Genomic DNA, 27,638 nt, shown 5'->3' on the forward strand with positions numbered 1-27,638 from the left:
CCAATGGGCCTTAGAATCTTCCGATTAGTCCGGCCCGGCCCGTGGAATCGATCGGCCTCCTCGACCCGAGCCCCCCGGCCAGCGAACCGGTCCAGGCGGTATCCGGTTAACCAGTAGAAGTGCTTCTCCCCCGCAGCTGGAAGCACAAGACTACACACGTTACAGAAGAAGAAGAAGAAGAAGAAGAAGAAGACGAAGACGAAGACGAAGAAGACGAGGAGGAGGAGGTAGGGGGCGGACGCAGAAGACCGAACATGTATCGAGCAGCAGCTTCGAGGCTTAGGGCTCTGAAGGTCAGTTTCCCTTTCGTCCCTTCGAGAAATGACAAGCCTCTGATCGATCGACGCTGATTTTGCGCCGTTCTTGAATCCCCGATTCGGTTTTTTGACTGGACGAGCCGTTCGTGATGCACTCGTTGGTACCTCAATGCGGGTGCTTCGAATCCTCCTGTCTTCGCTTTGATTGTAGAGCCGCTTCGTTGTTGTTCGTGGGGGATGCTTGGGGGAAGTTCTAGCGATTAAGCGAGAGCGGAAGCTACGATTTGGGGTTGTGAGGTTGGATTGATTTGCTCACCGATTTCGAGGGCTTAGCAAAACCCCTTGTGCGATTGACGGGAACGACGAACGCCGTGTCCGAGAGAGATTGGAATGTTGGGGTGCTCCTGATTTTAGGGAGTGCCCGGTGACTCGAATCGGAGTTTCGATTCGGCCTCGCGTGAAATTCGAAGAGATCGGATAAGAAAATGTGACAATCATGGGGTTTATGGTTGAAATCCTTCTTGAAATTCGCGATTGGTTGGCAATGCATAGACCATTCTATCAGTCTAGCTTCCAAACTCCGATGGGATATGATTTCGCATCTTGCGCCTCCAAGCTCGTGTTCCTTGATCAGAAGCCTCAGCCACAATCTCGAATGTTTGTGGACCACAATGTCAGTGCAAACTGCCCGCTTCATCCATGCTTTGCTTCCATCTGGTCTGAGATTACACTCCTGAATGGCTGTCCTCTACCTGCCTTGCAACTCCAAGCATATTGCTTCTACCGTACCATGACCATGTATACATAAAGATTAAAGACCCATTGAACCCGAGTTTCTGTGCCTTACAGTTCTTCATTGCGGCATTTCCAATGAAATCTGGTTTCTTGCCGCCCAACAATTGGCTTTGGAAATGGCGTTTAGTAATTTCAGTGGAAGCCCGATGTTTCTTTGGTATGGTGAAGATGTGGAGACGAAATTTAGTTGATAAGTCCCCCCATAGCTGATTCCACTCAAAAGCTTAAATTATAGAGTTACTGACAACTATTTTACATTCTCCCTTTTAATTTTGGACGATATGCATAGCTTGCTGAGTCGATGATCGATAGCTGGTCCGAGGGGATGATCAACCATGCGGGGACTGAGAAGAGTCCAACTCAGAGTCCCAATAGAGAGTAGCAGCCCTTGTCATGTTCTCGTTCACTGTCACGCAGATACCATCTTTCTTGGTAGATGGAATGTGGTCAAAGAAGACTAAACACCTTCTAATTTGCATTTTCTTGTAGTGTTCCCTTTGAATTTGCTTAGCTGGTAGACCTTGCTTCATTATATACGTTCTGATAAGCTATAGGCCTGTCTAGAGTCTGGCCATGAAAAAATATTTTGTAATTTGCTGTATCTTTTTTGTAGGGCCATGCTTGCAACAAGCAGTTGGTGAGATCTGCCAGTGCCAGCACTGTTGCGACAAAATCCTCATCTTCAGGGGGCATCTTGAGCTGGCTGACTGGTGGGAGCTCCAGTACTTCGGCTCCCCTTGAATATCCACTTTCAGGTGTTGACCTTCCACCACCATTGCCAGATCATGTTGAACCGGGTAAAACCAAGATTTCAACTCTCCCAAATGGCGTCAAAATAGCCTCTGAAACATCCACAGTAAGTAGGCTTTCTTCATTCTCGTTGTGCAGCTTTGTGTTTGCAATTTCTCCATTCGAAGGGCACGACCTTGTTCAAACTTATTTGACAAAGTTGTGTTTGCTTGTTTTGGTTACCAGAATCCTGCTGCTTCAATAGGTTTATATGTTGATTGTGGCTCAATTTACGAGACCCCAATCTCTTCTGGAGTCACACATCTCTTAGAACGAATGGCCTTTAAGACCACAAAGAACCGTAGCCATTTACGCGTCGTCCGGGAAGTGGAGGCAATTGGTGGCAATGTGCAAGCTTCAGCTTCTAGAGAGCAGATGGGATATACGTATGATGCCCTGAAGACTTATGTTCCTGAAATGGTTGAATTGCTTATTGATTCTGTGAGGAACCCTGCATTCCTTGATTGGGAGGTCAATGAACAGGTGTGTTTTGTTACATCTTTGGTTTAACTGCTGCTATATTTTCCTTTAAATTCGGTAGGTTGTTAAATGATATAATGCTTTTCTTCTTATATCGATCATTTCCAGCTTCAAAAGATCAAGGCAGAGATAGCTGAAATCTCGAATAATCCACATGGCTTGGTTATAGAAGCACTTCATTCCGCTGGTTATTCCGGTGCATTGGCCAATCCTCTTTTAGCCCCAGAGTCTGCCATAAACAGATTGAACAGTGCCATTTTAGAGGAATTTGTTGCCGTAAGTCCTTGGGAATTCAGTCTGTAATTCATACTATGTGGCTCAAGAACTGAAGTTTTTCGTTTTTGGTTAACTCCTTCTTCATGCGGATTTTGCTGTTAAAAGTGATATGCATACAAAACTTCCAGGAACATTATACTGCTCCTAGAATGGTGCTTGCGGCTTCAGGGGTAGAACACGAGGAACTATTGTCAATTGCCGAACCACTATTGTCTGATTTGCCAGGTGTACCCCGTCTCGAGGAGCCGAAATCTGTGTATACAGGAGGTGATTATCGTTGTCAAGGTGAATCAGGGGTGCGTATGATTATCTTTCTCCCACGATTTTCTTGTAGCTCTGCTGTACTTTTCGCTTTATATTTTTGAAGCTATGATTTATTTTTCTTTTTATGTTAGAGAACCCACTTTGCTGTTGCATTTGAACTACCTGGCGGATGGCATAAGGAGAAGGAAGCAATGACTTTGACTGTTCTTCAGGTCTTAATACTGGTTTTTGTAATTGCTGTATGGGATTTGATTTGGTTTATCTTTCTAATGTCTCCAGAGAAAGTGTGGTGGGCTTTTACTATTAGTATAGGAACAGAAATGAAGAAATAACAGAAAATCCTTTTATATGAGTTTTTGACAATTTTTGTCCATTTTGTGTTTTTGTAGATGCTTTTGGGGGGTGGTGGATCCTTCTCTGCGGGTGGTCCTGGGAAGGGAATGTATTCGCGGTTATGTGAGTCATCATTACTTTCTTGTCTTTTTCTTTATATGTTATAAGAAATGGAGCCTTAGCGCAACGGTAAAGTTGTCGCTATGTGTGACCTAGAGGTCACAAGTTCGAGTCGCGGAAGCAGCCTCTTGCAAAAATTGCAAGGTAAAGCTGTGTATATTAGACCCAAAGTGGTCAACCCTTCCCTGGACCCTGCTCATCACGGGATCTTTTGTGCATCGGGCTGCCATTATCCTGTATTATTCTGTATATGTTACAACAGCACTTGGTCCATTTAACTTGGTTTAGAATCTGGTGCATATCCTTCTATGCTCTTGTCTCATTGAATTTATTAGTTACTACATTTTTCTTCCATCTGTTTTATTGTGCATTCGATTTTTGGGTTGTTAATCATATTTACATGATGTATATTGAGCAGATCTTCGTGTTTTAAACGAGTATCCCCAAGTTCAGTCCTTTTCAGCTTTCAGCAACATCTACAATAACAGTGGCATTTTTGGCATTCAAGCAACTACCGTAAGCCCCTTCTTGGAATTTTTTTCATTCTGTGTGATAGTGTGGATATTCTTTTCCCTCACTATGCATGCGACTATCTTCTCCTGCAAGGGGTGCTCTCTTATGTAATGAAGCAAAGAGGCCCCTCACGTGGAGAAACTCATTATATGTTCTGTAAGAACTTGAGAAAGAGTGAGCAGAGAAAAAAGGACTGGATAGCTGCATAAGTTAGAGACTCTGTGTTTTGCAAAATGGTCTTGAGAGGTGGAGGTACATTCCTTTATAGGACTGAAGGTTTTGTGTACTTGATGAAGGTGAACATATATTGAAATCGCATTTTAGGAGTATTAGCAGCTATTGATATGACTGTCATGTATATAATGGTGGCTGTGGATGGCCAAAAAAAGGTACAATATGTACGATACTAGTTGGCTATGGATACGATGGTGTGGATTACATAAAGTGAGCTACAACAATGGTTAGAAGGTATACCATTACTAGGGATAGGAGACATGTCATAAAGTGACCATGCCATATTCCTCTTGAGATGGACTTGGAAGAGGGTGACATGTCAAGTTGTCGCTTAAGGTCTGTTTTCGTTGGACTATCCTGGTTGTATACTATATCTTCGGTGTTAATATGTGATATTTAATTCTTCTTTGAAATTGCTTCTTGTTAGAAAGTCCAACCCAAAAGTTTAAGCTATTAGGTGGAGGGAGACCACATGAATATAAAGAGCATTCGGGACCTGTTATCAATTGATGTGGGATAATACTTCAACACCCCCACTCACGTGCAAGCCGGATTACAAGCAGCACGTGAAATTTTCACTACGCACATTCGCAAAAGGGATAGCATTGGCTCTGATACCATGTTAGAAAGTCAAACCCAAAAGCTTAAGCTATTAGGTGGAGAGAGACCATATAAATATAAAGAGCATTTATGACCCATTGTGAATCGATGTGGGATAATATTTCAACACTTCTTTTTCTTCTTTTTTTGAGTAGATAGGCACTTCCAGCATTGATGATTTAGCTTAGGTGTCGTCAAACTCTGCATGAAATCTTGAGAAATTCCAGAGAAAATAGCATATTGAACAAGAAAGGTCCTTTCACAAGATGGATGACTTAGCAGGAAGTCTCGTGCAACCATGGATGTCATATTTAGGAAGTGTTCTGACTAGCCTATTTTGGAAGTACTAAAACAATAGCTAGAGTTGCTTTCCCTCATGCAATTATAATTTTTCAAAAATATGATCATAATATCATTCTAGAACCTAATCCTGAAAATGAACTGTTCAATAAGGAATATTTTCATCATTGCTTTGAATAAAATTTTAGGTTGTACTTTGCCATCACTTTCTCCTTGTCATCACATTCTCCCACACTGCATGGTCACCTGCTTCTTCCTTTGATATTCATCGACCTACTTCAAGACTATTTTGTGAATAGAATAAGTTGATGCTATCCATAAATTTTCCTTATCTTTTGGTCCTTTTTAGGGTGCGAATGATAATCATTCTGTTTCTGTCTACAACTAGTTTTCTGGTCCCAGAAACAGGTTTGGAACAAAAACCCGTTTGGTAACGCAATTCCATTTTTCTATTTCTGGAACAACTTTCCGTTCCAGAACTAGTTCCGGACCAAAAATCAGAACAAAAAAAAAGTAGGTTTTCTGTTTCTGGACGAGAAATGAAAACCATTTCTAAAAGAACTTGTCTTCTCTCTTCAAAACACATCTCTTCCTAAATTTGGCCCCGGTCTGACCTGGTCAGACCGATTCGAACCGGTTCGGTCCGGTTCATTCTCGGCGGGAAAATAAAAAAAAATTCTAAAAAAATTGGAAAAATCATAAAAAAAATTAGAAAATTCAGAAAAATCAGAAAAAAATAAAAAATAAAATCCGAAAAATTCATAAAAAAATTTAGAAAATCCGGAAAATTTCTAAAAATCTCAAATTTTTTTTCAGAAAATCCATAAAAATTGAAAATTTCCAGAAAAACTCATAAAAATTGTAGGAAATAAAAAAAGTCAGATTTCGGGAAAATAGGAAATTTGGTGAATTTAAAAAAAAAAAATCAAAAAATCAAAAATTTCAAAACTTCACAGGATGGCGTAGAATACCTGTGGCCACCCACTTTAAGTGAAATTTAAATTTTTTGAGGTGCCCAAATGGTATTTTTGAAGACTCCTTAGTTTCTAAAAAAATGGATTTTTGTTCCGGGAAATAGAAATTTGTGTTGTTATCAAACGGGTTTTTGTTCCAGGAAATAGAAATTTTATGTTGTTATCAAACCGGTTTCTGTTCCAGAAATAGAAATTTTTGGTCGTTATCAAACGGGTTTCTTTTCTCAGAAACTCGTCCCGTGAACAGAAATAGAAAAATATATTTCTGTTCCAGGAATTGTTTCTGGAACAGAATGGTTATCATTCGCGCCCTTATTGGCTAGAATATGCTAGTAATAGGATGTTACAATATACAGGGAAAGTGATCTTTTCCCTGTTTTTGCTTCTTTTTATGAAAAACATGCCTTGGCAATCTCATGCAAGTGGTTCCTGGTAGTGGTGAGCATAATATAGGTCAACCTGTTGAAATATACCAAACTGAACCATTTTAGCGGTTTGTAATGGTTTCCAAAAGTTGAAAACCAAACCATTGAAAAACTGTATTTTGCATATATGATATAGATCATAGTTGTCAATGCTTGTTGTCATTTTTTTATTAATGTTTAAGGTAACATCCTGAAGAATATCGTATTTTGTGTTCAATTGGACTTTTGTTGGTCAATTTGGATCAAGATGCTTGGATTGATACATATTTCTCTGATGGTTATATTGGAAAAATTTTAGTGAAATGCAAATGTCTTTTGGTCACGGTTTGGTTCGGTTGGCTTCCAATGAGTAAAACGGTTTGGCTTGAGTTTTTATCGAACCATATTTTTATGGTTTCGTTTGGTTTAGCCTTCAAATCACACCAAACCGCACCATGCTCAGCCCTCGCTCCTTGGCTTGATTGTGCCATTTATCTTAAGAATTTGCAGCTCCTTTTTGACTTGCATTTTTTATGTGTTGTGGTCCTTTTTCCTTATTTACTAATTATGTACTTAAGGAACTTAACTTTCTGGCTTTCAGGGTTCTGATTTTGCAGCCCAAGCCATTGATATTGCGGCGAGGGAGCTTATAGCAGTGGCAACACCAGGAGAAGGTTGAGTGCTGGGCCTTTATGTTGATAGTGCTTTTTCTATAGTGTTTGTTCTGAAAACTACTGAGTACTTTATTTTGCTTACAGTTGATCAGGTGCAGCTGGATCGTGCCAAACAGTCAACGAGGGCAGCCATTTTGATGAACTTAGAGTCCAGAGTATGTGAACATTGCCTCTTACTTATTTCCTCAGCATTATGAACTTAGTTGTTGACTGAAGTTGATGATGTATATCCATCTCAAGGATCAGTTTTTGCATTGTTTATTAACTATCTTATTTTCCTTTAGATGGTTGCGTCAGAAGATATAGCCAGACAAATTTTGACGTATGGTGAGAGGTAAGACCTATGTACAGACTATGCTTCTATTTCCTGATGAGTTATCTTTACATCTTTGCATAAGAAACTCTGAAATTTGTTTGTTGCATTACAAATCTAATTTATTCAGTTATATGTTTTCTAGTGTTTCTCGTGGAACAGAGTTTCAGGTCTTTTGCTGATGGGGTAGCAGGACAAATATCCTTAGAAAAAAGTTTCTAGTTGTAGGATAAGTGTTGGAGGCTAGGTGAATTTGTAGTCTACGTGCCAGTTATAGGTGAATTGTTTGTGATTTTTGGGACCATGGGATTCAGTTGCCTTCAAGGAATCAGATGGAATTTCCTAGATGATGGTTATGGGTTTTACTTTTTTGACTCATAAGCATCCTGGAAATATGCTTCTCTTATCTAGACTGAGAAAAGAATTACACCTTGGAGCTAACTGCCCTTTCAAGGTTTGGAGAAAGCTATGTGCATGTTGCAGAAACTTGCCTGTCCCTGTAGATTTCTGGATCTTTTGGGTTGGATCTAGGAACTTGTTCTGGAGATTTTAAGACTGGCATAATGATCCCACATGCTGCTGGACTAAGATTTTCTTTGGTGTCTGCACTTTGGAATTTGTTGGGATCTTTGTTAACTTTCTATTCTATGATTCTTCTGACTTTTCAGTCCATGGCAACTGGCAAGCTCTTCTGACATGTTATTAGTTTATGATGATTTGCTGGTTAGATTGTTCCAAAATGCAGTCTTCACTGCAGTAATCATTCTTTGATTCTCGGTGTGTACCTCATGTTGCTTTTACTTGCATATTGCATATCCTGTGTATTGACTATATGGTCATCTTGTTTCTGAGAATTTCTCGGTCATCTGAAGGAGGTTTCCTTTGTTCATTCCAGGAAACCTGTAGAGCATTTCCTAAAGGCTGTTGATGAAGTAACACCAAAGGATATTGCTTCCGCTGCCCAAAAACTCTTAAAATCCCCCTTAACAATGGCATCATATGGGGACGGTAATTTCCATGGTTGCAATTTTCTTTTCTGGATTCTCAGCTTATGCGCCTTAGTCTATCCTAACATCGGAATCCCCCTTTGCTTTTGCAGTTATTTATCTTCCAACTTACGATTCGATCAGCAGCAAGTTCCATGCGAAATGAGGATCGACTGTGCGGGCTCGTGACGTGATCTTGTCTTTATAGTTTATCCTTCTTTAACAGTGCATATCTTCGAGCTCTCTTTGCCACATTTCTGGTGAAAAATAAGGGAGGACTCTGATTCTTTGTTGAACAATAATCAGTGAAACAGGGAAGCAGCAGTTCATGCGGGAGATTTTTGTTGGAGGCCTAGATTGCCTTATGCTGTCAAGTCTTCTGGTTTACTTATTATTTTTCTTAATGCTCATCTGATGTAATTTGGTAGATGCATCTTCTTTTTGAGCTTATCCTACAGCTACCTCAAGCTCATGAAGCTTCATCAACGAGTTATTTCGTGATATTTTGTGCAATGTTTCAGATCTAATAATATTTTTCTTAAACAAAATCTCGGCAGAACTCTTAACTCGGATGAGTTATGTATCACTTGGCCGTCGGCGTTGGCTCGTCGCCGTTTTTAACATTTACTAATGTTTAAAGCAAGTGCTTGAGACTCTTGATTATTGACTCATGCGTGGAAAATAGAATGCACTTTCAAGGGCCAGCCAAATTGTTCTAGTCATCCCTGTGATACGCGGGCTGAAGTACGAAGACACGACGGCAATAGCCAAAATGGACTTGTGAAGTCGAGTACCATGTACAGTGGGATGAGATTTACGCTGTGACTTAGGAAGAAAAATGACAGGCTTGTTTCATCGGATCGGCACATTTTGTTAAGTTATCTAAACAAGACTATGCATAGGTCCTGCAGACAATATAATCCAAGTCTTGGTTGACATCCTCAAGTGGAAAATTCTGCTTCCATTCTGAGTGTACCACGCAAATTATTTCACATTCCAGCCTTATGCTTCTATGATGTGGCTTTTAAAGAAGATCACTTCAACTCATGCAGCTCCAAATTTTGCGGATCATCAAACGGCAACTCATTGATCAATGACTTTGATTATTCAACAATTTTAGGAATTTCCTATGGCAGCGGAATTAATCAATTTTATAAAGGGTGCCAAAATATAATTTCGAAATCAGGAGTTTTGACTTTCATAGCCATCTTCTAGCAAGATATACACTAGTCTTGTAAGGAAGCTCAGGTCTGTGTCAAAGTTTGAAAATGGAGAGGAGACTTTACGAATAGGAGGCTAAAGGAGATACAGCTTCCTTGCTGGCCGTGCTAAGAGATGATTCATAGTGGGGGTCTTAATCTTATTATAGCGAGACTCCTCTATAGAGAGCAGAGATGCTCGGGCTTAGACACATGAAATTCGGGAAAATTATCAAAAAAGTCCTAAACCTATTATAATTGTACAAATTCAGTCATAAACATTTTTTTGAGCCAAATCAGTCCTAAACCTTTTGCATTTGTGCCGATTCACCGACGCTAATGTGGAATTTTTTTTTTTAATTTAATTTTTTTTAATTATTTATTTCTTTTTTTATTTTCTTTCTCTTTCTCTTTTTTTTTCCTTCCTTTTTCCTTTGGTCGGCTAGGTCGACCTCACCGACCCTTGGCGAGGGCTCGACCTCTCCTGCCCCTGGTGAGGCTCGCCTTGCCATCGCTGGGCGAGGTCGGCCTTGCTGGCCAGAGAAAGAAAGAATTAAAAAAAGAAAAAAGAAAAAATAATTAAAAATTTTGAAAAAAATATTAAAATATTATTAAAAATTTACATTAGCGCCGTTCGTGTCACGTCAGCGTCAATCGTGCCACGTTAGAGTCAATTGGCCAATTTTGGCTAGGTGGACTGAATTTACACAAATGCAAAAGGTTTAGGACTCAATTGGCACAAAAAAAGGTTTAGGACTGAATTGGCATAATTGCAATAGGTTTATGACTTTTTTAGTAATTTTCCCCCCGAAATTTTCGATGCAATTCTCAATCGGAAACCCAAAGTCACTAAAGAGCACTTAAAGGGTACTCACAAACTGCGAAGAAACTATTGAGTATTGAGGTGGATATGTGCATTTTACACTTCACAGCTTTAATTATTTTATATGGATTGCCATCAAGAGGATATTTTCTCGAGAAGGACTTAATTCTCCATTCTTTACTTTTTTTTCCTCCATTCTATAATAATTTTTAGGAATTACTGTCTATTCGAATATTAAATATATAAACTCATAAGCAAACAATAATTATTATTAGTCTTGCTCCGTCTGATAGTCCCCCAGTCCCGTAATTTGTGTAAATCCCTACGAAGCTAAAAGTTGTGGTAGGACAAGAAAATAGGTTATAGATTGTTGACTGACAAAGAGATAATAATACTCGACGACTAATATTAGGAACTTGTTTAGTGGCAGGAATATTTAATTCATGATCCGGTTATAATTCTAGGAAAGATAATATAAGTTTAAGAATTATGAGGAAATAACAACAAAAGATGTCGATTTTGTGGATGTCATAATCCCAAAATCTATTACAAGGTCATGTCAGCAACAATTGATCGAGAACACATAAGTTCAATTCAGGAAAAGAAGAAACCATTTTGCAATGCTATGTGCAAATTCTGGGATTACAAACGTAGTAGTGCCAAAAACAATCTATTGAAAGAACATTCAACTATCAGAAAAAAGGATTTTTCATATTGAAATAGTTTAGCGACCTATAAAAAAATCAAGACGTTTAAAAGATTATTGAATATGAATATGGAGAAATAGAAACTTTCAACGAGAGGAGATCTACGTAATTTTTTTTTGACGAAATTGAACATTCGAGAATTAAATGAACAAAAAGTTCCTACAAGAATTTCATATAAAGTACCTTCTAGTTCATCATGCTCACTTATCCAAAAACAGAGGATGAAAGAACAGTTTGCATTGGAATTTGAGAAATATAAGATCATGTAATGCTTCCCGCATATAGGATTGATCTTATATTGCTAGAAAAAGAGCCTTCGGCAATTCATCCTAGCAATCGTAGGGTACGCCAAAGCCAAGCTCGCTCACGTTTTCGGATTTCCAAACAAGACTCATTAATACTTCCTGTTAAATGGACCACAAAAGCTTAAGAGAAGATTTCCTTTCTGTAAAAAATAAAGGCAAAGGAAAATAGTTTGCAGAAATATACACTCCAAAGAGAAAGAAAGGTTTTTCAAGAACAATGATGTGTAGAAATAAACAAAAAGAAGTAATTCTAAGATTCTTCAATTGGTTTCCGCATAAAGTAAAACAAGGAACTATAAATGACAGAAATTTATTCACAATACTTATATTATGGCATATCGAAAGCCCCAAAGAAATAAAATTAAGAGAGATCACTAAAACATTACCATAAATGGTGAGTGGCAAGAAAGAAGAATGGAGTAGACCTGCTATTTTAGAAGTGTTAAGAGTTTGCGGAAGCGTGTGTGAATTTTGTGTATAAGTATAGAAAGGGTCGGCAAGTATTGGCACAAGGAATAGAAAATTTTATTGAGCAAGAATTCAAAGGAATTCTGCCACGTCTTTCACAAGCTGTTGCTGTCAACTCATTACTTCTACATTAGGTATACTTCTTTCCCAAGCAGGGTGAATTCCAAAAAAAAAACCCCAACAACTTCAGGTCAAGTCTCAAATCTGAACTTTTTTTTGTCTCAGAAAAAATCCAAACTTTAACTTCAGTCCCAAATCTACCCCGAATTTTGTTTTGTGTAAACAAACAGCAAATTTTATTTATTTTCAAAAATATACTCCCGTGATCCAGTCCCAACTTGATGTAGCACTTCGACGTCGATAACAAATCCACATCAGCAAAGTAATGGGGCGATAAGTACAGGCCGACGTCGCATTTCCACTTCGATAGCAAATCCAACCCAAGAAAAATTGTTGACCGATCTAGGATATAAAAGTTAGGAACGATAACAAATTCACTCTAAAAAACTTTTTTTAATATAAAAAAACCCAATTTTTAGATTCAATCCCAATTTGCCCCGAACTTTTCTTTGTAAAAAAAAAGCCCCATTACTTTGTTAATGTGGATTTGTTATCGATGTGGAAGTGCCACGTCAAGTTAAGACTGAATCATGGGGGTATATTTTTGAAAATAAATTGAATTTTGGTGATTTTTTTTACACAAAACAAAATTTGGGGCATATTTGAGATTTGATCTAAAGTTTGAGGTTTTTTTTAGACAAAAAAAAAAGTTCAGGGCAGATTTGGGATTTGACCTAAAGTTGGGGGTTTCTTAAGGAATCAGGCCTTCCCAAGCATGTGTAGACTAGTTTGTTCTGGGATTTTCCAAGAATGGATCGCCTTTTAACAAGAAGAAGCAATGCAGTAATAGAACGAGATAATTATAGTAATTTATTCTTGCAGTCATTAGGTAAACAACTTGGCAAAATGGTAATAAAACTGAGGAAGAGGCCAGTAAAGAAGAACTGGAAACACATATTACAGAATTGACAACAGATTGGCTCAAAGAAGGAGAAGGATGATCCACGTCCCATAGCCACTTGTTGGCTTCAAGCCTCCTTAATAAAAAAGAAGGAAAATTCAAGGAAAATGGCATTAATCATTACCTGTGACGTGGGCACACACAAAAAATAAAGAACCAGCACACCTAGTAAATATGTCATATTAGCTTAGATCTCCCACTTGCTTCAATTGCTCGTTCGTGTTTGCCTTGCTGCTCTCGTCATCACCTTTGATGTTTGAGGCTCCGCCTTGGCCGAGCTTGAACCTTGTCCCTCCCAGAGCTTAAACTTGCGCCATTTTAGTTGCGTCCCTTTCTCTGCCCCCTTCCTGAACTCAAAGTCGTGCTACTTTGTGAACTTGAAGCGATTCCCCTCCCTGAATTTGATGACATGCCCTTTCCTCGAGTAGGAGCTGCGTCCCTATCTGACCTCGAACATTTGCTATTTCTTGAATTTGAAGCTATCCCCCTTCGCGACTTCTAGACTCCTTTTCTGTGCTTTTTGTGCGGGAAACTTCTCTTGAGGATGAATCATCTGTCCGCCATCTTCCGTCGCTATGACTCTACACCAGGACCACGTTGAAATCCGACATTAAGTATCCAGGAATTCTTGATTTCCCAAGGCGTTGCCCGATTTTCTTAGGAATATGACGTGCAGACTGCACCGTCACTCTTAGGTGCAATCAGCTTCTCATTTTCCTTTTATATATACCACGAATTAATTGCCCTTAGTTCATTATTCGTCTTTCCATGTGGCCACACGTGACAGAATTTAAGGAGTTCTTTTTTTTTATTTCGTACATACATGATCAAAATCATTTGCCTTTAATTTCTCCACGGCTCATTAATGACATAATCGAATAAAATAATCCACAGTTACTATCATTATGTGTATAGTATTAAATATATGCGTTAATTATGCTTATTGCAAAATAAAAAAAATTAGTAGACAAAGACATCATATGATGTTTCTGATATCTATAATTTGTAATTTATTTATCCAATATCTTATCTATGATAGCATTGACATTTAAAGAATGATTAAATGAGTTTTCTGTTTCAAAATTAAATGACCAAAACTATCCAACACCAAAAAGGCATGTTGAGATAAGTGACTAAAGAAAGGAGGATATTTGGCCACAAAAGTAAGCAAAAAGTTTCCTCTAATATTTAAGACTTAGTAATTAAATTTTATTCCTTCCTTCACTAGCACAAGAGTACATATTCATATTCCACTCATGTTTACTTTACGTACTGTTTTGTCGGACCTTCTTCATCTATTTAATATATGAACTATTGACTTCTATGATCAGTCTTATATTAAACACTAGAAGGTTTCGCTCACAAGCGTCTTGAACTTTACCTCCCTTGCACAGTAGCTCCGCACTTTGAAAATGACATAATAGTACCCTAATAAACTTTAGCAGTGCCTAAACTGTTATTTTCATTACAGCGATTACTTTTTCCGTTAAATGGACTAACTCATTTTAAATAGAATAATATCTACTATATGATCTATGAAGTTAAGAAAATAGGGAAAGATGCATGGTAATGGTAAGTAAAATTAGTTAAGAAAAATGAGTCAGTCGACCTTCGATAACACTTGACGGTTATGCACACGTAAAAACTAATGGATGCAGCATAAATCAAAGTTTTTTGGGTGGGGGCGAAGGTGTGATGGTAATCTATAACTTTTCAAAGTTTACGGGTTATTGCTCAACAGTGCCAAAGTTCTGAGGACAATTATTGCCAAACTTTATGACATCAATAAACACACGTACCATATTACCTAAGATCCAAGACTCAATTAAATAGCAAGAAATCAATATAAAATTACAATTTACAACACTTTTATTTGTGTACTTATTCATTTTATACAAAACAACATTTCAACTTAAAAAGATCACGTTGAAGGAACACTAATGTATTCGAACTTACCTAAAAGTAATCTCTGATCATCGTTGGATAAAGAAAATGTAGTTTCGTCCATGTAAATTTTAGAATAACATTTGACTCTTTATAATTTGTGTAGTTTTACCGAATTATAGCATCAAACTCACATTAGAACAAATCGATTTTTAAAATCGTGCATTCACGAACGTCTACTATAATTGATGAAGATGTCGCACCTTTCTTGACTTGGAAGCAGATCGCGTCCTGTTTTTCCTGGTTCTAAGCTTTGATGGAGGTTCATGACTGTCCTTTCTGTAACACTTCAAAGAGATTCCTGATTGGTAGCCGTAGCTCGGTCTAGAATCTTTGATAAAGTCTCCACAACGCTGTATTTGGACAAGGCAATCATCTGGCATATTCATGCCAGATGCATCAATCAATTTTTTCAAAGACGGGCAGTTTATGACCTGCAAGAATTTCAGAGACTCGAGCTTGTCGAGGCCCTCAACATTAGTGAGTGCCCCACACCTTTCGATTTGCAACTTCTCCAGGTTCTTTAAGTTTGATAACCCATCTATTTTTGTCAGAGATTTGCACATAAAAACGGTGAAGGATTCCAATGATTTCGACAGTTCCAAAACTTGTATCTCAACTAGCCCTCGACAATGTGACACGCGCGCTTGCCGGAGCTTATCTAATCCTGAAGGAAAGGACAATCTCTTAAGCAGTTTACAGTGGTTAACAATTAAGTTCTCCAATTGTGGAAGTCCACCGAGTGGGATGTCTTCCACTTCACCATTAGAGAGCTGTAAAGTCGACAAATTTCTCAATCTCAAGTAGGAGGGAAGTTCCTCCGCCCACCTAATCCTAAAGAATAGTAATTTCAATCTCCGCAGAGAGGACGGAAGCTGCAACTTACCTAGGTCTAGGCGAGACAAAATTAGCTCTTCCAGATGAGAAACGTCAGCCAACTCTGGAGGTGCGGGGACGTCAAGCAGATTTAACTCCAACTTTTTCAGTCTAGATAACCTCCCAATCCACCGTAAGTTGCGAGAGCCATCACCCGATCCTTTGCTTAGGTTTGATTTGCTAGTATTACGAGAGCCATCACCTAGTAGCAGTTCAACCAAATTTGTAAGGTTCGACAGATTAGGGACCGAGAGCAATGATTCAGATTGAAAAAGCAGACATGTTAAGCTTGTGGGAAGCTCCGGCAACTCTTGAACCTTATGACAATCTCTTAAGTTGAGTGTTTGAAGGTGTTGAAGCTTGTTGACAGTCCCTGGAATTCCGCAAATAAGGGTGCCCTTCAAATTTAGGGTTCTTAAATATGACAATTCTCCAATTCCAGCAGGAATTTCACCTTTCATTTGATCACGCCCAGAGAGATCCAGCTCTACAAGATTTTTCAACATGCTGATGCTATTAGGTAACTGCCAAACATGATTCTCCGGAGATGATTTTGGTAAACGCAATACGCGTAGTGATTCCAACTTTCCAATGGAGTTGGGAAGTTCCCTTATCCTTGTGTCTGTCAAAAGAAAAGACTCAAGTTTCACTAGTCCTTCGATGGAGTTTGGAAGTTCAACAATGCCTGTACCTGATAAGTCTAACTCTATCAATGAGGTTAAAGACCCAAGTGAGACCGGAAGTTTTTTCAACTCAGAACATCCCAACAATGAGAAGCGCTCAAGCTTCACTAGTGCCTCCACTTCTTTAGGCAAATCTATAAGATGGATGCAGCTTTTAATCTCTAACTCAATCAACAAATTTAGTTCTCCTATGAAGTTTTCAATTCTCCGTAGCTTTTTGCAGAATGCAAGAGTCAACCTCTCTAAACCCAAGCATTTAGATATGTCCGGGATTGTCGTAATGCCATTACATCGAGTAAGAGATAGAACTTTCAAATTCCGTGCACTCTGCAAAAATTGATGGCATTTCAAGTATAAGGACCATTGCATAATACACACTGGGACTATTAGACTTGAATTAAAACATGTAATTTACCTTGATCAACTCCCATGCCTTTGCATCATCCGTGAAGCCATTGCTTTCAAGTTTGAAAACAAGAAGATGATCCAATGACATATTGTCCGCCCTAAAATTCTTATGAGGAGAATGCAAAGAAATCCATCTCAACTTTGAACGACACTTTGCAAGGTCCCCAGCAAACGTCCCATTACCTAACTTTAGGAATCTTAGGTTATGTAACCTTTCAAACTCTTTCTTTGTGATCGTTATGGAGTCACCCAATCCATCTATCTCAAGCGCTCGAACCTTGTCCTTCCTCTGCACATGAAATTTTGCAATGATGTGAATAAGTTTGTCAACTTCCAACCATTATAATTTACACTCATTGGGCAGGACAAATGTTAAAGACCCCAAACAAAAAGGGAAAATAATCCTAGGATATACAACTTCTATTTGAAAATGGAATGTCTCTTACTTACCTCCTTGGTTCTTATGATTTCAAGAGCCTCTTTTGCAATCCACAACCTACTTTGCTTTCCAAGGTCATTTGGACTTTCTTCACAGACAATTTGCCTTCCCAGCTTTATGAGTTGATCATGCATCCAGAACTTACCATTGTCTAATATCTTTATCAAGCACCTATTGGTAAGCATATCAATTCCTGTGACAGGATAACTTTCAGGATGGGTCCACACGTAAATTGCATCAGTCTTCTTCTCATTGACAAAGAAGCATGCTATATCGAGAAAAATCTCCTGTTGATCTTTGCTTAGGTCATCATAGCTAATCCTCAACTTCTTTAAAATCTCTTTCTCATGTACTCTCCTTAACTTGAGCAATGTCTCTTCCCAAAATGCTTTTTCTTTGTGATAAAGTAACGAACCTACTACTTCAATAGCCAAAGGAAGCCCTCCCATACTTGAGACAATTTCCTTTGAAAGCCCATGATAATTATTCGAAGGAGAGTCTCTACCAAAGGAGTGCCGACAAAAAAGCTGATGTGCAGAATCATCATCCATCTTTTGCATCTCGTACCGTTTTACTTCAAATCCCTTAACTTCCAGAACAGTTGTAATTCTCGTTGTAATGATTATCCTAGATCCTGAATGTAATATATCATTGCCTAATAGTTTCCTAATGAGCTCTTTATTATCAACATCATCCAGAACCACAAGGACCTTCTTAGTGCGGAGTATTTTTCCAATCATCCTCATTCCGTGATCACTATTAATGACTTTTTCTGCAGATCCAGAACCAACAATATCACATAGTAACTTTTTTTGCAGCTGGACTATGCCCTCCTTGGTCGACGAACTTTCTCGAACATCCTCAAGGAAGCTGCAACACTTTCCAAAGTGGGAAGATAGTTGATTGAAGATGACCTTGGCAACTGTTGTTTTACCGATGCCACCCATTCCGTAAATTCCAATGAACTGCACATCAGGATGGTTGACATTTAATGACTCTATCAAGTTATTAATCCTGTCATCAACTCCAACTAAATGTTCAGTCACTGATTTTTGTTTTATCTCCTGCTTCTGCAAAACCTCTTTAACAACCGTTTTGACAGTCATTGCTTGGCTGCCATGTACAAAAGTTCTTTCATTAGTTGACTAAATTAATTTCATACCCCGCATCATAGGCGGGATAGTCAAAATTTTAACATGAAAAGATTGAAGTACATCAAACAATATCTAAATACACCGACAAATCAGCATAGGCTAACTTAGTAGAATATACTAGATATGTTTTCACATTCGATTATAGCAATTTCTGAAGACTATGTGCATAAGCAAAATTCAGCATTTATAGCGAAGCCCAGAAAATATTTCAGCACATGTAATAGGAGAATCATGAACTAAGATAATGTAGACGAATGCAACGTCATCCATTGAAAAACTGCAGTTTGGTGAAGAAAAATATAATGCCCAAACCTATAGCTATTTCCCAGCGCCAACGTTTAGCTGTTGTAAAATTTTGTATTGCCTAACTACTTCTATGGATCTGATTATGTCAAATATAATGGCATTTAAAGAGCCATGTCACATTAAGATTTTGTTCAAAATTGAAAATCAAGAGACCTGAGACTCCCATGGGATTAACTTGGTGGTTAAGGAATGAAGATGTGTGAGTGCATTAGGCGTACTATACAGGTTTGATCCTCTACACCATCAAGTGAAAACATTCTTATGTTTGAGTCACCAACCTGGGTTTTGGCTTGCATCTTATTTGATCCATGGAATTAGTAAGGCAAGTAAAGTTTTGGAACTTACCCATGGCAGGTGGACTTCCTTATCAACATAAAAGCAAAATGCAGAGGCCCTATCAGTTTGCTTTCCTATAACTCCATCTTTTAGTTAGAAATCCAATATTCTCAATCGACACGTTGGTCGCATTAACTACATAACCCGAAAGCATGACGGATTGCCAATTCTGAAAAGCCGTCCAAAAACAGCTCATTTACATTGGAGAAGCTAATGGGCGCCCACGTGCTATAATATTGCATAGTTGGTGTTAACTTAACATATGTCAGATTTAAATTTATCAATTGACAGCCAAATTTGTGTTGTTATTGATGAATGATGATAAGCATATTAAGTTTGAAATATAAATGCCATGCGATGTCCCCCAAAACAAGATACAAATGCCATAAGGGGCTATGTCACTGCCAAGGCAACGTTGTATCCCCATAAAAAGGTAAAAGAAGAAATAGGTAAGGATCTTAAAAGAGTCTTACCCTTGGTCCTTTTTCACGTTCCATCCCTTAATTTTGCCTACCTCTACAAGAGCTGCTCTCCACGCCTCGACTTCGTCGGGAAACTCCTCCTTATGTTTCTCTAAAGCATGGCTATATAGTGGAGTTTTAAGTTTAACATCCTCAGCTTTCACATGAAAAAAAATGGGAAGGATACTTTTATGAACCTCTGACTTGGACACAGTGAATATTATGTGAGCAAGCTCACGAAGGCACCATTTACTGGAAGCATAAGTTGGAGAGAAGATGGGTATGAAGAGTGTGGAGTTGTCGATAGCACTTAGAAGGTTCTTACCAATCACTTCACCAACGCGGAGTTCCTCATCATCCCTGAATACGCGGACTCCCGCATCATGCAAACCATGATAGAGAAAGTCTGTGAATCCATGACGAGTGTCTGGTCCTCGAAAACTCAAGAACACTTGGTACTCACCTCCTAATTCTGGGGGAGCATCACTAATAGTTCCTGGCTCTAAGTTTGCCATAACTAGGAAGCCCATTACTTCTAGATCTCTCTCCCTTAAAAAGAAAAAAGGTTGGTAGGGAGTGGCCGAGCTAAGAAATGAGCTGAGGTTTTGGATATGAACGAGGCAAGTGAGTACCAATACCTAAAAAACATGGCCAGCTCACTTCAAAATCAAATTTAATTGTATATTTTTCACCTAACGTTCTGCATTAGCAAGTAGACACCGGTGAAGGAGAGGGAGAGAAAGAAGAGAGAGAGAGAGAGAGAGAGAGAGAGAGAGAGAGAGAGAGAGAGAGAGAGAGAGAGAGAGAGAGAGAGAGATTTTGGAGGACAGCAAAGGGAGAGAGGGATGAGGCATGTGAGCATGGGGAGTCGGCAAAAATAAAGGGTCATGCGTTCTTTATTTAATTTTTTATGGATATAAAAGGTCATGCCTTTTAATGGCAAATAATAAAAGACGGTGGTGTGCTACTGTAGTCCTTAATTTTGGGATGGTTCTTAATTTGGCCATTGTCATTGCGAGACACATAATAAGAAGTTGCTAAACATAAAGGAATTGGTTCGATTGGGTGATGATTTTACCAATAATTAAGGAATCAACACTTCTTTTATTTTTCTAGTAGATGCTATCCTTAGTGTTTTCCTTTTTGTAATGCATTAATTGTTAGAGTTTTTCTGATGTGAGCTATATTAATTGATATTGCAATTTACCGTTTTACATTATTGGTCTAATAAGGTAAGAAATAAATATTCTTAATTAGTTTAATATGGGTCTGGCTAGTGTGGGTCGAGTAAAGCTCGGCCCGTGATGAAAGGGTCTATGGCTGAAAACTTTATAAATAGTTCTCAAGTCTCTCCTCTAACCTTAATTCACAAATAACCTCACCTAAAGAGTTGTAACAAAACGTTATTCGTGGAGGGCAGTCTTATTGAATCAGTGAAACAAAGTGCAATATAGAGAAGCACTTGTGCACGCATCAAGAATTATGGATCCTAAATCAACTGAATAAATCTCTTTTATTCATTATTATGTTCTTAAATTTAGTTATGGTGGTCTTGGGCTGCTGTTTATCGCGGCTTATAATAACATTAGACTTGGCATTTCAAATAAAAAAAATTGGAACGTGAATGATTTTATCAGTTTTCACCAATCAGAAAAAAAGTAATCCGACATTCTTCAAACCCAAACAAAAGAACTAATTGAAAAAAGAAAATCATCACACTGTCCACACAAATAATACAGCGTCCTCGGGTGGAGAACAAACACTGAACTAACGCCCCCTAAAAATCCAAACAATCTCCTCCTCCTCCTCCTCCTCCTCCTCCTCCATGCCTTACTTGCCCGGTCAAGTTCATCCTCCCGCATTAGGGGTGTACAAAACGGACTGTCCAAATCGGGAACCACTTGAACCGGACCGGACTGGCCGGTTTGGTCTAGTTCCCGGGAGTGTCAGTCCGGTTTCCAGTTCCTAAAAGTGAAACCGGTGTCCGGACGGTTCGGTTCCCTATTCCAAACGGAATCAGACCGACTATATATATCCTTTTTTTTATTTCTTCAAAAAAATTAGTAAAATATGAACTAAGCCCTAAGTGAAGCACATTTTTTGTTCATCTCAATTTGAGGCTCATTACTTATGTTTGATCATTCATGGTTGCAAAATAATCCTTATCTTTCGATGATTGGAGGGTTTAGTTTATTGCTTTCAAGCAACAATTTATAAATCTGCTTTTTAATTTTTATTTATCATAGAAGATATATGAGCACATAGTTAAGGTCCTTATATTCATATCTTTTTTCTAAAAAAGTGGTAGGGAACACGAAGAGATGGCATCCAGTAGTGGGAAAAAAGTGACTGGTTCCATTGGACTGGAACTAGAACCGGACCGGACCAGTGATCTGATCGGGTCCTCGGTTCTATGACCAACCGAGAACCGATCACCCATACCTCGCATCACCAGTCTACGTTGCCATCTTAATCATCGTGACTCCTAGTTTGTTTGATCGATGATTGTTATACCGACAATAGTTGATGAGCCTAATTAAACATTGTGCAATCGAGATAACTGCTACATTTATGTTTTTTTTTTTGTGGGGTGTGCATATGATGAAACTCATCGATCAACTTCCACAAGGCCAATCGCATGGTACTATCTAGAACTATTTTAAGGACGATATTTTCTAAAACTTTTGAAGCTTTAATGACTACTTGTAAATACCGTTGATTGTTGTTGGTAAGACATATTACATTAAAATATATTGCACACACTGTATACTTTATCAAGAATTGTACATATGCAAAGAACCAAACAGGACAAGCCCACCTCATTATAACTTTTTGCAATTATTTAGGGTCAGTTCATCTCTCTCTTCTTCCTCCACGTATCTATGTAATGTAGAAGGAAAAAGAAAGTATGTGCCACAAATAAAGATTAACGACTAGTCTTCAATTCTCCCAGAACGGAGGAAAGGGACACAAGGAAAACAAAAAAAATGAAAAAGGCCAACATGCATGTCCACGGTCCTAATACTCATAGTTATTTTGCAACTGCAACCCTAATCGGATCGTGCCCTCACATGTCCAAATTTAAGCTCCCCAAAAAGAACTCATCTTTGCATTATTAATTCTTAGCTCTTCAACTTGCTCCTAAAGTTTCTTTTTTAATATTGACACGTAGTTTAGGGCAATGCCCAGCAAGACAGGTTGGTCCAGGTTTATCTCCTCTTAAGAACTGCTAGGAAATGAAAGAATAAAAACATAACCGGTGCAGTAAAATGGATTGGTTTATATGGTTCTTGTAGCTAAGCATGGTGGACAAGAGGACCCACATTATGATAAGATTGGGCTTCGGGTGAAGTGCACCTTGGATGAGGAGAAAACATAGCTGGATTTTACCTGTTAATTTATTGATCTTCCTCCAATAAGACAATATGCCAGCAAGTTTCTAGAGAATTTTTCGTACTATCAAGTGGCTTTATCTGCTTAATTTTTGGGTGCGAACTTTGATTCTCCCTTTGAGAGTCGGTAACCTTCATTGACCTTTTCTGCATCGTTTTGCCGGATGATTCGTCCTTATCATGGGGGGAAGCAAAGGTAAACGTGAGCCATGTGCAGAAGGAAATACAAAAGAATAAAAAGGTTAATGCACGTGCCAAGGAAATATTAGAGAGCAAGAAAATGTCACAAGCCGAGAGAGAAAATAAGAGAACCCTTTATTAAGTGTCAAATAGAATTTTTCTCTTCCATACTTTTTGAAGTCTAGTGACCACATTTCTTTTTTCTTTATTTTTATTCTGTATTAGCCAGTAGCAACAACCGGTGAAGGTGGTTGTCATTCAAAGTTCGAACCATATAGTATAGGTCTATTCAAATAAGATCGGAACCAAAAAAAAAAAAAAACTAAGATCGATGACGACTTTGAATGAAGTGCCCAAGACTTTTCAACAAGTTTAAGTTTGTTAGACTCTTAGGAGACCCTAAAAGCAAATATGCTAATAAATAATTAACCGCCACTTAAGATTTCTCCAAAGATGGTGCGAGCTTCAAGATATAAGAGAAGGGTGTGACATTCCAATGAGATCCAAATCGTATCGCTGTGGACCCCGCCACGCAACTAATACCCCTGTTTCTCGTAAAAACATACCACCAATTACTCAAAATTACATATATCGAGACATCAAAATCCCAAACTTCTTTTTTTGTGTAACAAAAACCTCAAAGTTGAACAAGTGTGACGAATATACCTCTTGCCATAGTTGCATCTAAGACGGAATCTAATATGGCGGCTTATATGGAAAATGGCAAGCGAACGAAGCTGATGTGAATACGACGTGACTTTAGTGCTAAAACACCTCTTTTTACAGGGAAAAATCTAACGCGGTCACCCAAAATGACGACTTTTTGGTTCGCTAAAGCCACATTGGATCCACGTTGGCTCCATTTGCTTGTTGTTGTCTACATATGCTGCCACGTATGATCTTTATCGGCCTTCTCGGACAAAACTGTGCTAGAAAGTATATTTGTCACACTAGTACATAAGTGGGGTTTTTGGTAACAAAAGAATTATATTAAGATGTTAGTAGATATAGCTATGGTTTTTCGTGATATTTTCCCTATTCATAATTTTCAATGTCAATGTAAAGGGTTTTATTTATTCGTCATTTAATGGGTGACATATGTATTTAGTTTAGTTGTCTAATCGAATTTATGCATAGACTACCCATTCAAAGATGGATATGTTAAAAAAAAAATTGACATTGACAATGGACGTGATAATTATCCATTTTAAATTGGTAACCTAACAACTTTTTAGTCAGTCCATATGCGTTCGCGCATATTTTATCCTCAATTAGTCTTCTCTCTCCTCGTGAGCATTGCTGGCCGCGAATCGTAGCACATGCACCGCCACACGCAGTTTATAAGACTTTTCATTTGTTTTCTTTTTTGGCTTGATAAGATATGTGCAACCCCATTGGTCCAGGGTTGCATTTCCTGTAAATTAACCGAGGTCCCATCTTCTTATATGTAGCGCTCAATAGATGAATCTAAAGATGAATAACCTAATAGACAGCAATTGTTGACTCTAGTGTTTGGCATGTTTTCCTAGGGGACAACAAGATGGTAGTTGGAAGGAAATAAGAAATTAGACGTCTATTATAGTGTCTTATCTTAGTTAACTAGAATAAATAAAGTCGCACACACTCAAACTCTTTTTGTGGTGGATTCAATTTTAAGATAGCATTTGAAGGTATTCTTTCATCGAATTAATATAATTGTTGCTGTATAGGATTAGCTGAGCCAGCTAAACTGCGAGCTGCAAGCCAGCTTCATATCAATAACGAGTTTGAAAATCCCCTAGATAGGAATGGGGCACCCAGCGATGATCATGTCAACTCGAGAATATTTATCAAAAGAATATGAGTTTTTTTCTTGGAAAAAATTACAAAAAAAGTCTTAAACCTATTGCATTTGTACCAATTCAGTTATAAATCTTTCAATTGTGCTAATTCAGTCTAATCCTTTGGATGATTTGCCAACGTCGTCATTATGGCCAATTTTGACCCAAAAATATTGACGTGGTGGTCTAGTCAGTGCTGGCAGTCCTATGTAGCGTACTGACGCTCTCGTGGACAATTTTTTAAATTTTTTAAATTTTTTTGGTTTTTTCTAACCTTTTTGTCAATGGCCAGTCTCAAGCAATGGCCAAAGACTAGCCACAGTCGATGGCAGGAGAGGGCTGGGCAAGGGTCACCTTCGACGGCCACAATTGAGGAACAGCCTCACTTGGGCGAGGGTCGGTGAGGGGTGGCAAGGACCAAGGCAAGGGTCGTGACCCTCGCCTAGTGGCCAACCGTAATGAAGAAAAAAAAAAGAAAATTAAATTTAAGAATAAAAATAAATGTAAAAATTGTCTATGTTAACACCGGTAGTGCCACGTAGGACGGCCGGCATCCACTTCAATTGGCCGAATGAACTATATCGGCAAATCGTCAAATATTTTGTAATAGATTTAGTACTTTTTTTGTAATTTTCTTTTTTTTCTTATTTGGTTTCCGGGAAGAAACAAAGTTGGCCGACCCACTTTAATATCAAATTTAATTGTCTATTTCCCACCTAATGTCCGGTAAATGTGTCCAAGACTTTCTAACAAGTTTCGAAATTTTTAAAGTCTCCTTATGTGACCAAGAAGACCAACAAGAATTTCTATATTTTTTTAATAAAGGCATTGAGTCTCTAAATTATTACAAAATATTCAATCAGGCCCCTTAACTTCTTTTGTTTTTTTTTGTACAATTATATCCACCTTTGTGTTGAAGAAGATCGAAGAGGACAATCCCCCACTTCTCCTGGAGCTTCACGAGGGAGTTAATTTGGTATATTGCAGAATGAATTCATCTTTAGGCAAAATGAATCCAATACATATTGCATTACAAAACTACTTTTAGATGGACACGCATCCATTTCTCCAAAATGAATTTATGTTTGATTTTTCTTTTATATTTTTCAGATTTTCGTTCTTTTCCAGATTATTATGTTTTAAAATTTTGAAACTTTTTATATTATAATTGGCACATAAGATGCCACATCAAAATTTAACGGCCAAGTCAACACCTTTGTAATTTTAATGGAAGGACCGACTCAAACAAAACAAGTATGTAGCTTAAGGACTCCCGATATCTCTATCCCTTTTTCTCTTTTTGTGCATATGATAAGGCTCATTGATCAACTTACACAGGCCGTGTAACTCAGGACATTAACGAAAACTATTTCAGGAACGATATTTTTGCATCAGATTAGATATAGCGTATTTGTAAAAGATGCAATTTGTGTGAATGTACACAACAAAGTTAATGTACCTATGTATCTTATACAAAGAACAAGCCAGGGTTCTCTCAATTTGGCAGGATCCCTGACGTAATCACATAAGAATAGATCAATTACCTAAACAGTGATTATCCATCGGTTCAGCTAATAATGTAATCCTAGTATTTCATACTCTAGTCTTATGTTTCTATCAAGTTGCTGCCTACAGTTGTATCCCCAAGAATAGGATTACATTCTCGAATTCGGAAGACTTCTCACAATGCGAGAGGACGTGTTCTGTAATTGCTTACTATGGCCAAGGACTTCTTCGATAAATCAAAAGAATCCAATTTCAACAAGGTGATGATTAATTAAATTCTTAAAGACGTTGGTGTTTCATTTTCGAAGGATTTGACTTTCGCAGCCATCTCGAAGAAGACCACGTCATGCTAGAACAAATTTTTCTGTACATGGGTATGTCGGACTTATGTATTAAAAGAAAGCAGCCCCAATTAATGAAAACAAAAAAGTCAGTATAGCCATTCATCTTGTAGAAAGGAAAATTCATGGTTACTCAGTTTTGCTGGATGTGTGCTTGATTTGATCATCGGAACAGGTCAAATCGTGTAAACAATGACTAGCCATAGTTTTTGCTGATAACTTACTCCAAGTCTTTCGTTGACTCTCACTTCCTCAGATAATAAAATCCGTCACCATTCTCCATGTATCTTATTTAGTTATTTGATATTCCAATGCTCGAGTTTTGTCAAAGCTATTTTTTTTTATAAGCGGGGGAACTTGTCATCCTTCGGACCAATCTATCTGTCATTCTAAAAATAATAAAGGAGAGAAAGACACTAGAAGTGTCAAAACTTGTGTACGATACTCATTTTAGTGTCAAAAGTTCTTTTCGAATCACTTATATGCCACTTTTTTTATAAAAAAAAAGCGATCACTTAAGTGCCAACTCCAATATGGGTCGACAGAAATCTGACGTGACCATATTTTATAAATTTATCAGACCAACGCGGCTTGTTAGCGTGCCTAGTCAGCATTAATAACCCAAAACGACGTCGGTTAACATGTTTTCCCCAAATTATAAACCCTAATTTGGACAAATCAAGTTTCTCGAAACCCTACTTTTTTGAACCCCTCTTCTTCAATCTCTTTGATGAGTGAACTCCTACCTCAATCCGCCATGTTCTGGCAAGCCACGAAGAAGCTGCTACATTAGCCCATCCTGACCTCCGCTGCCGCGAGGGCCCAGTCTCGCCCTTCTCTGTGGACCTCCATTCAATTTTCTTGCCAATGCACACCATGTCTGGTTTCAGCATTTCGTTGAACACATGGTGAGCGTCTTATATGCAAAACTAGAGCAAGGTTTCGATTCCATAATAC

At 38.2% G+C, this 27,638-nt stretch overlaps 2 protein-coding genes across 3 annotated transcripts; one reads left to right on the forward strand and one right to left on the reverse strand.

The window, feature by feature from the left end:
• The first annotated feature begins 177 nt into the window (after positions 1–177).
• LOC130137061 (mitochondrial-processing peptidase subunit alpha-like) lies at positions 178–8,739 on the forward strand. Of its 2 annotated transcripts, none has more exons than XM_056307776.1 (13): positions 178–293; positions 1,666–1,908; positions 2,028–2,324; positions 2,430–2,597; positions 2,726–2,893; positions 2,993–3,073; positions 3,251–3,317; positions 3,733–3,830; positions 6,941–7,013; positions 7,098–7,168; positions 7,298–7,347; positions 8,222–8,334; positions 8,426–8,739. In XM_056307776.1, exons 1-13 carry the CDS (start codon positions 255–257, stop codon positions 8,476–8,478), a joined length of 1,521 nt encoding a protein of 506 aa, XP_056163751.1. In that variant the 5' UTR covers positions 178–254; the 3' UTR covers positions 8,479–8,739. The 2 variants fall into 2 exon arrangements, with proteins under 2 accessions (XP_056163751.1, XP_056163752.1); XM_056307777.1 differs by having other exon boundaries at positions 8,222–8,329; positions 8,422–8,739.
• A 6,219-nt stretch (positions 8,740–14,958) lies between these two features.
• LOC115684528 (disease resistance protein L6-like) lies at positions 14,959–19,972 on the reverse strand. The gene is made up of 5 exons (XM_056307750.1): positions 19,455–19,972; positions 17,197–18,298; positions 16,754–17,035; positions 16,347–16,665; positions 14,959–16,277 (listed from the first exon to the last, which is right to left on the reverse strand). The coding sequence occupies exons 1-5, from the start codon at positions 19,970–19,972 to the stop codon at positions 14,959–14,961; spliced, it is 3,540 nt and encodes a 1,179-aa protein (XP_056163725.1).
• Between the last annotated feature and the right edge of the window lie 7,666 nt (positions 19,973–27,638).

The sequence above is a fragment of the Syzygium oleosum genome, unplaced genomic scaffold (assembly GCF_021117445.2).
Source record: "Syzygium oleosum isolate NSW1041296 unplaced genomic scaffold, Sole_v2.1 Sole_v2.59, whole genome shotgun sequence".
Classification (NCBI taxonomy): Eukaryota; Viridiplantae; Streptophyta; class Magnoliopsida; order Myrtales; family Myrtaceae; genus Syzygium; species Syzygium oleosum.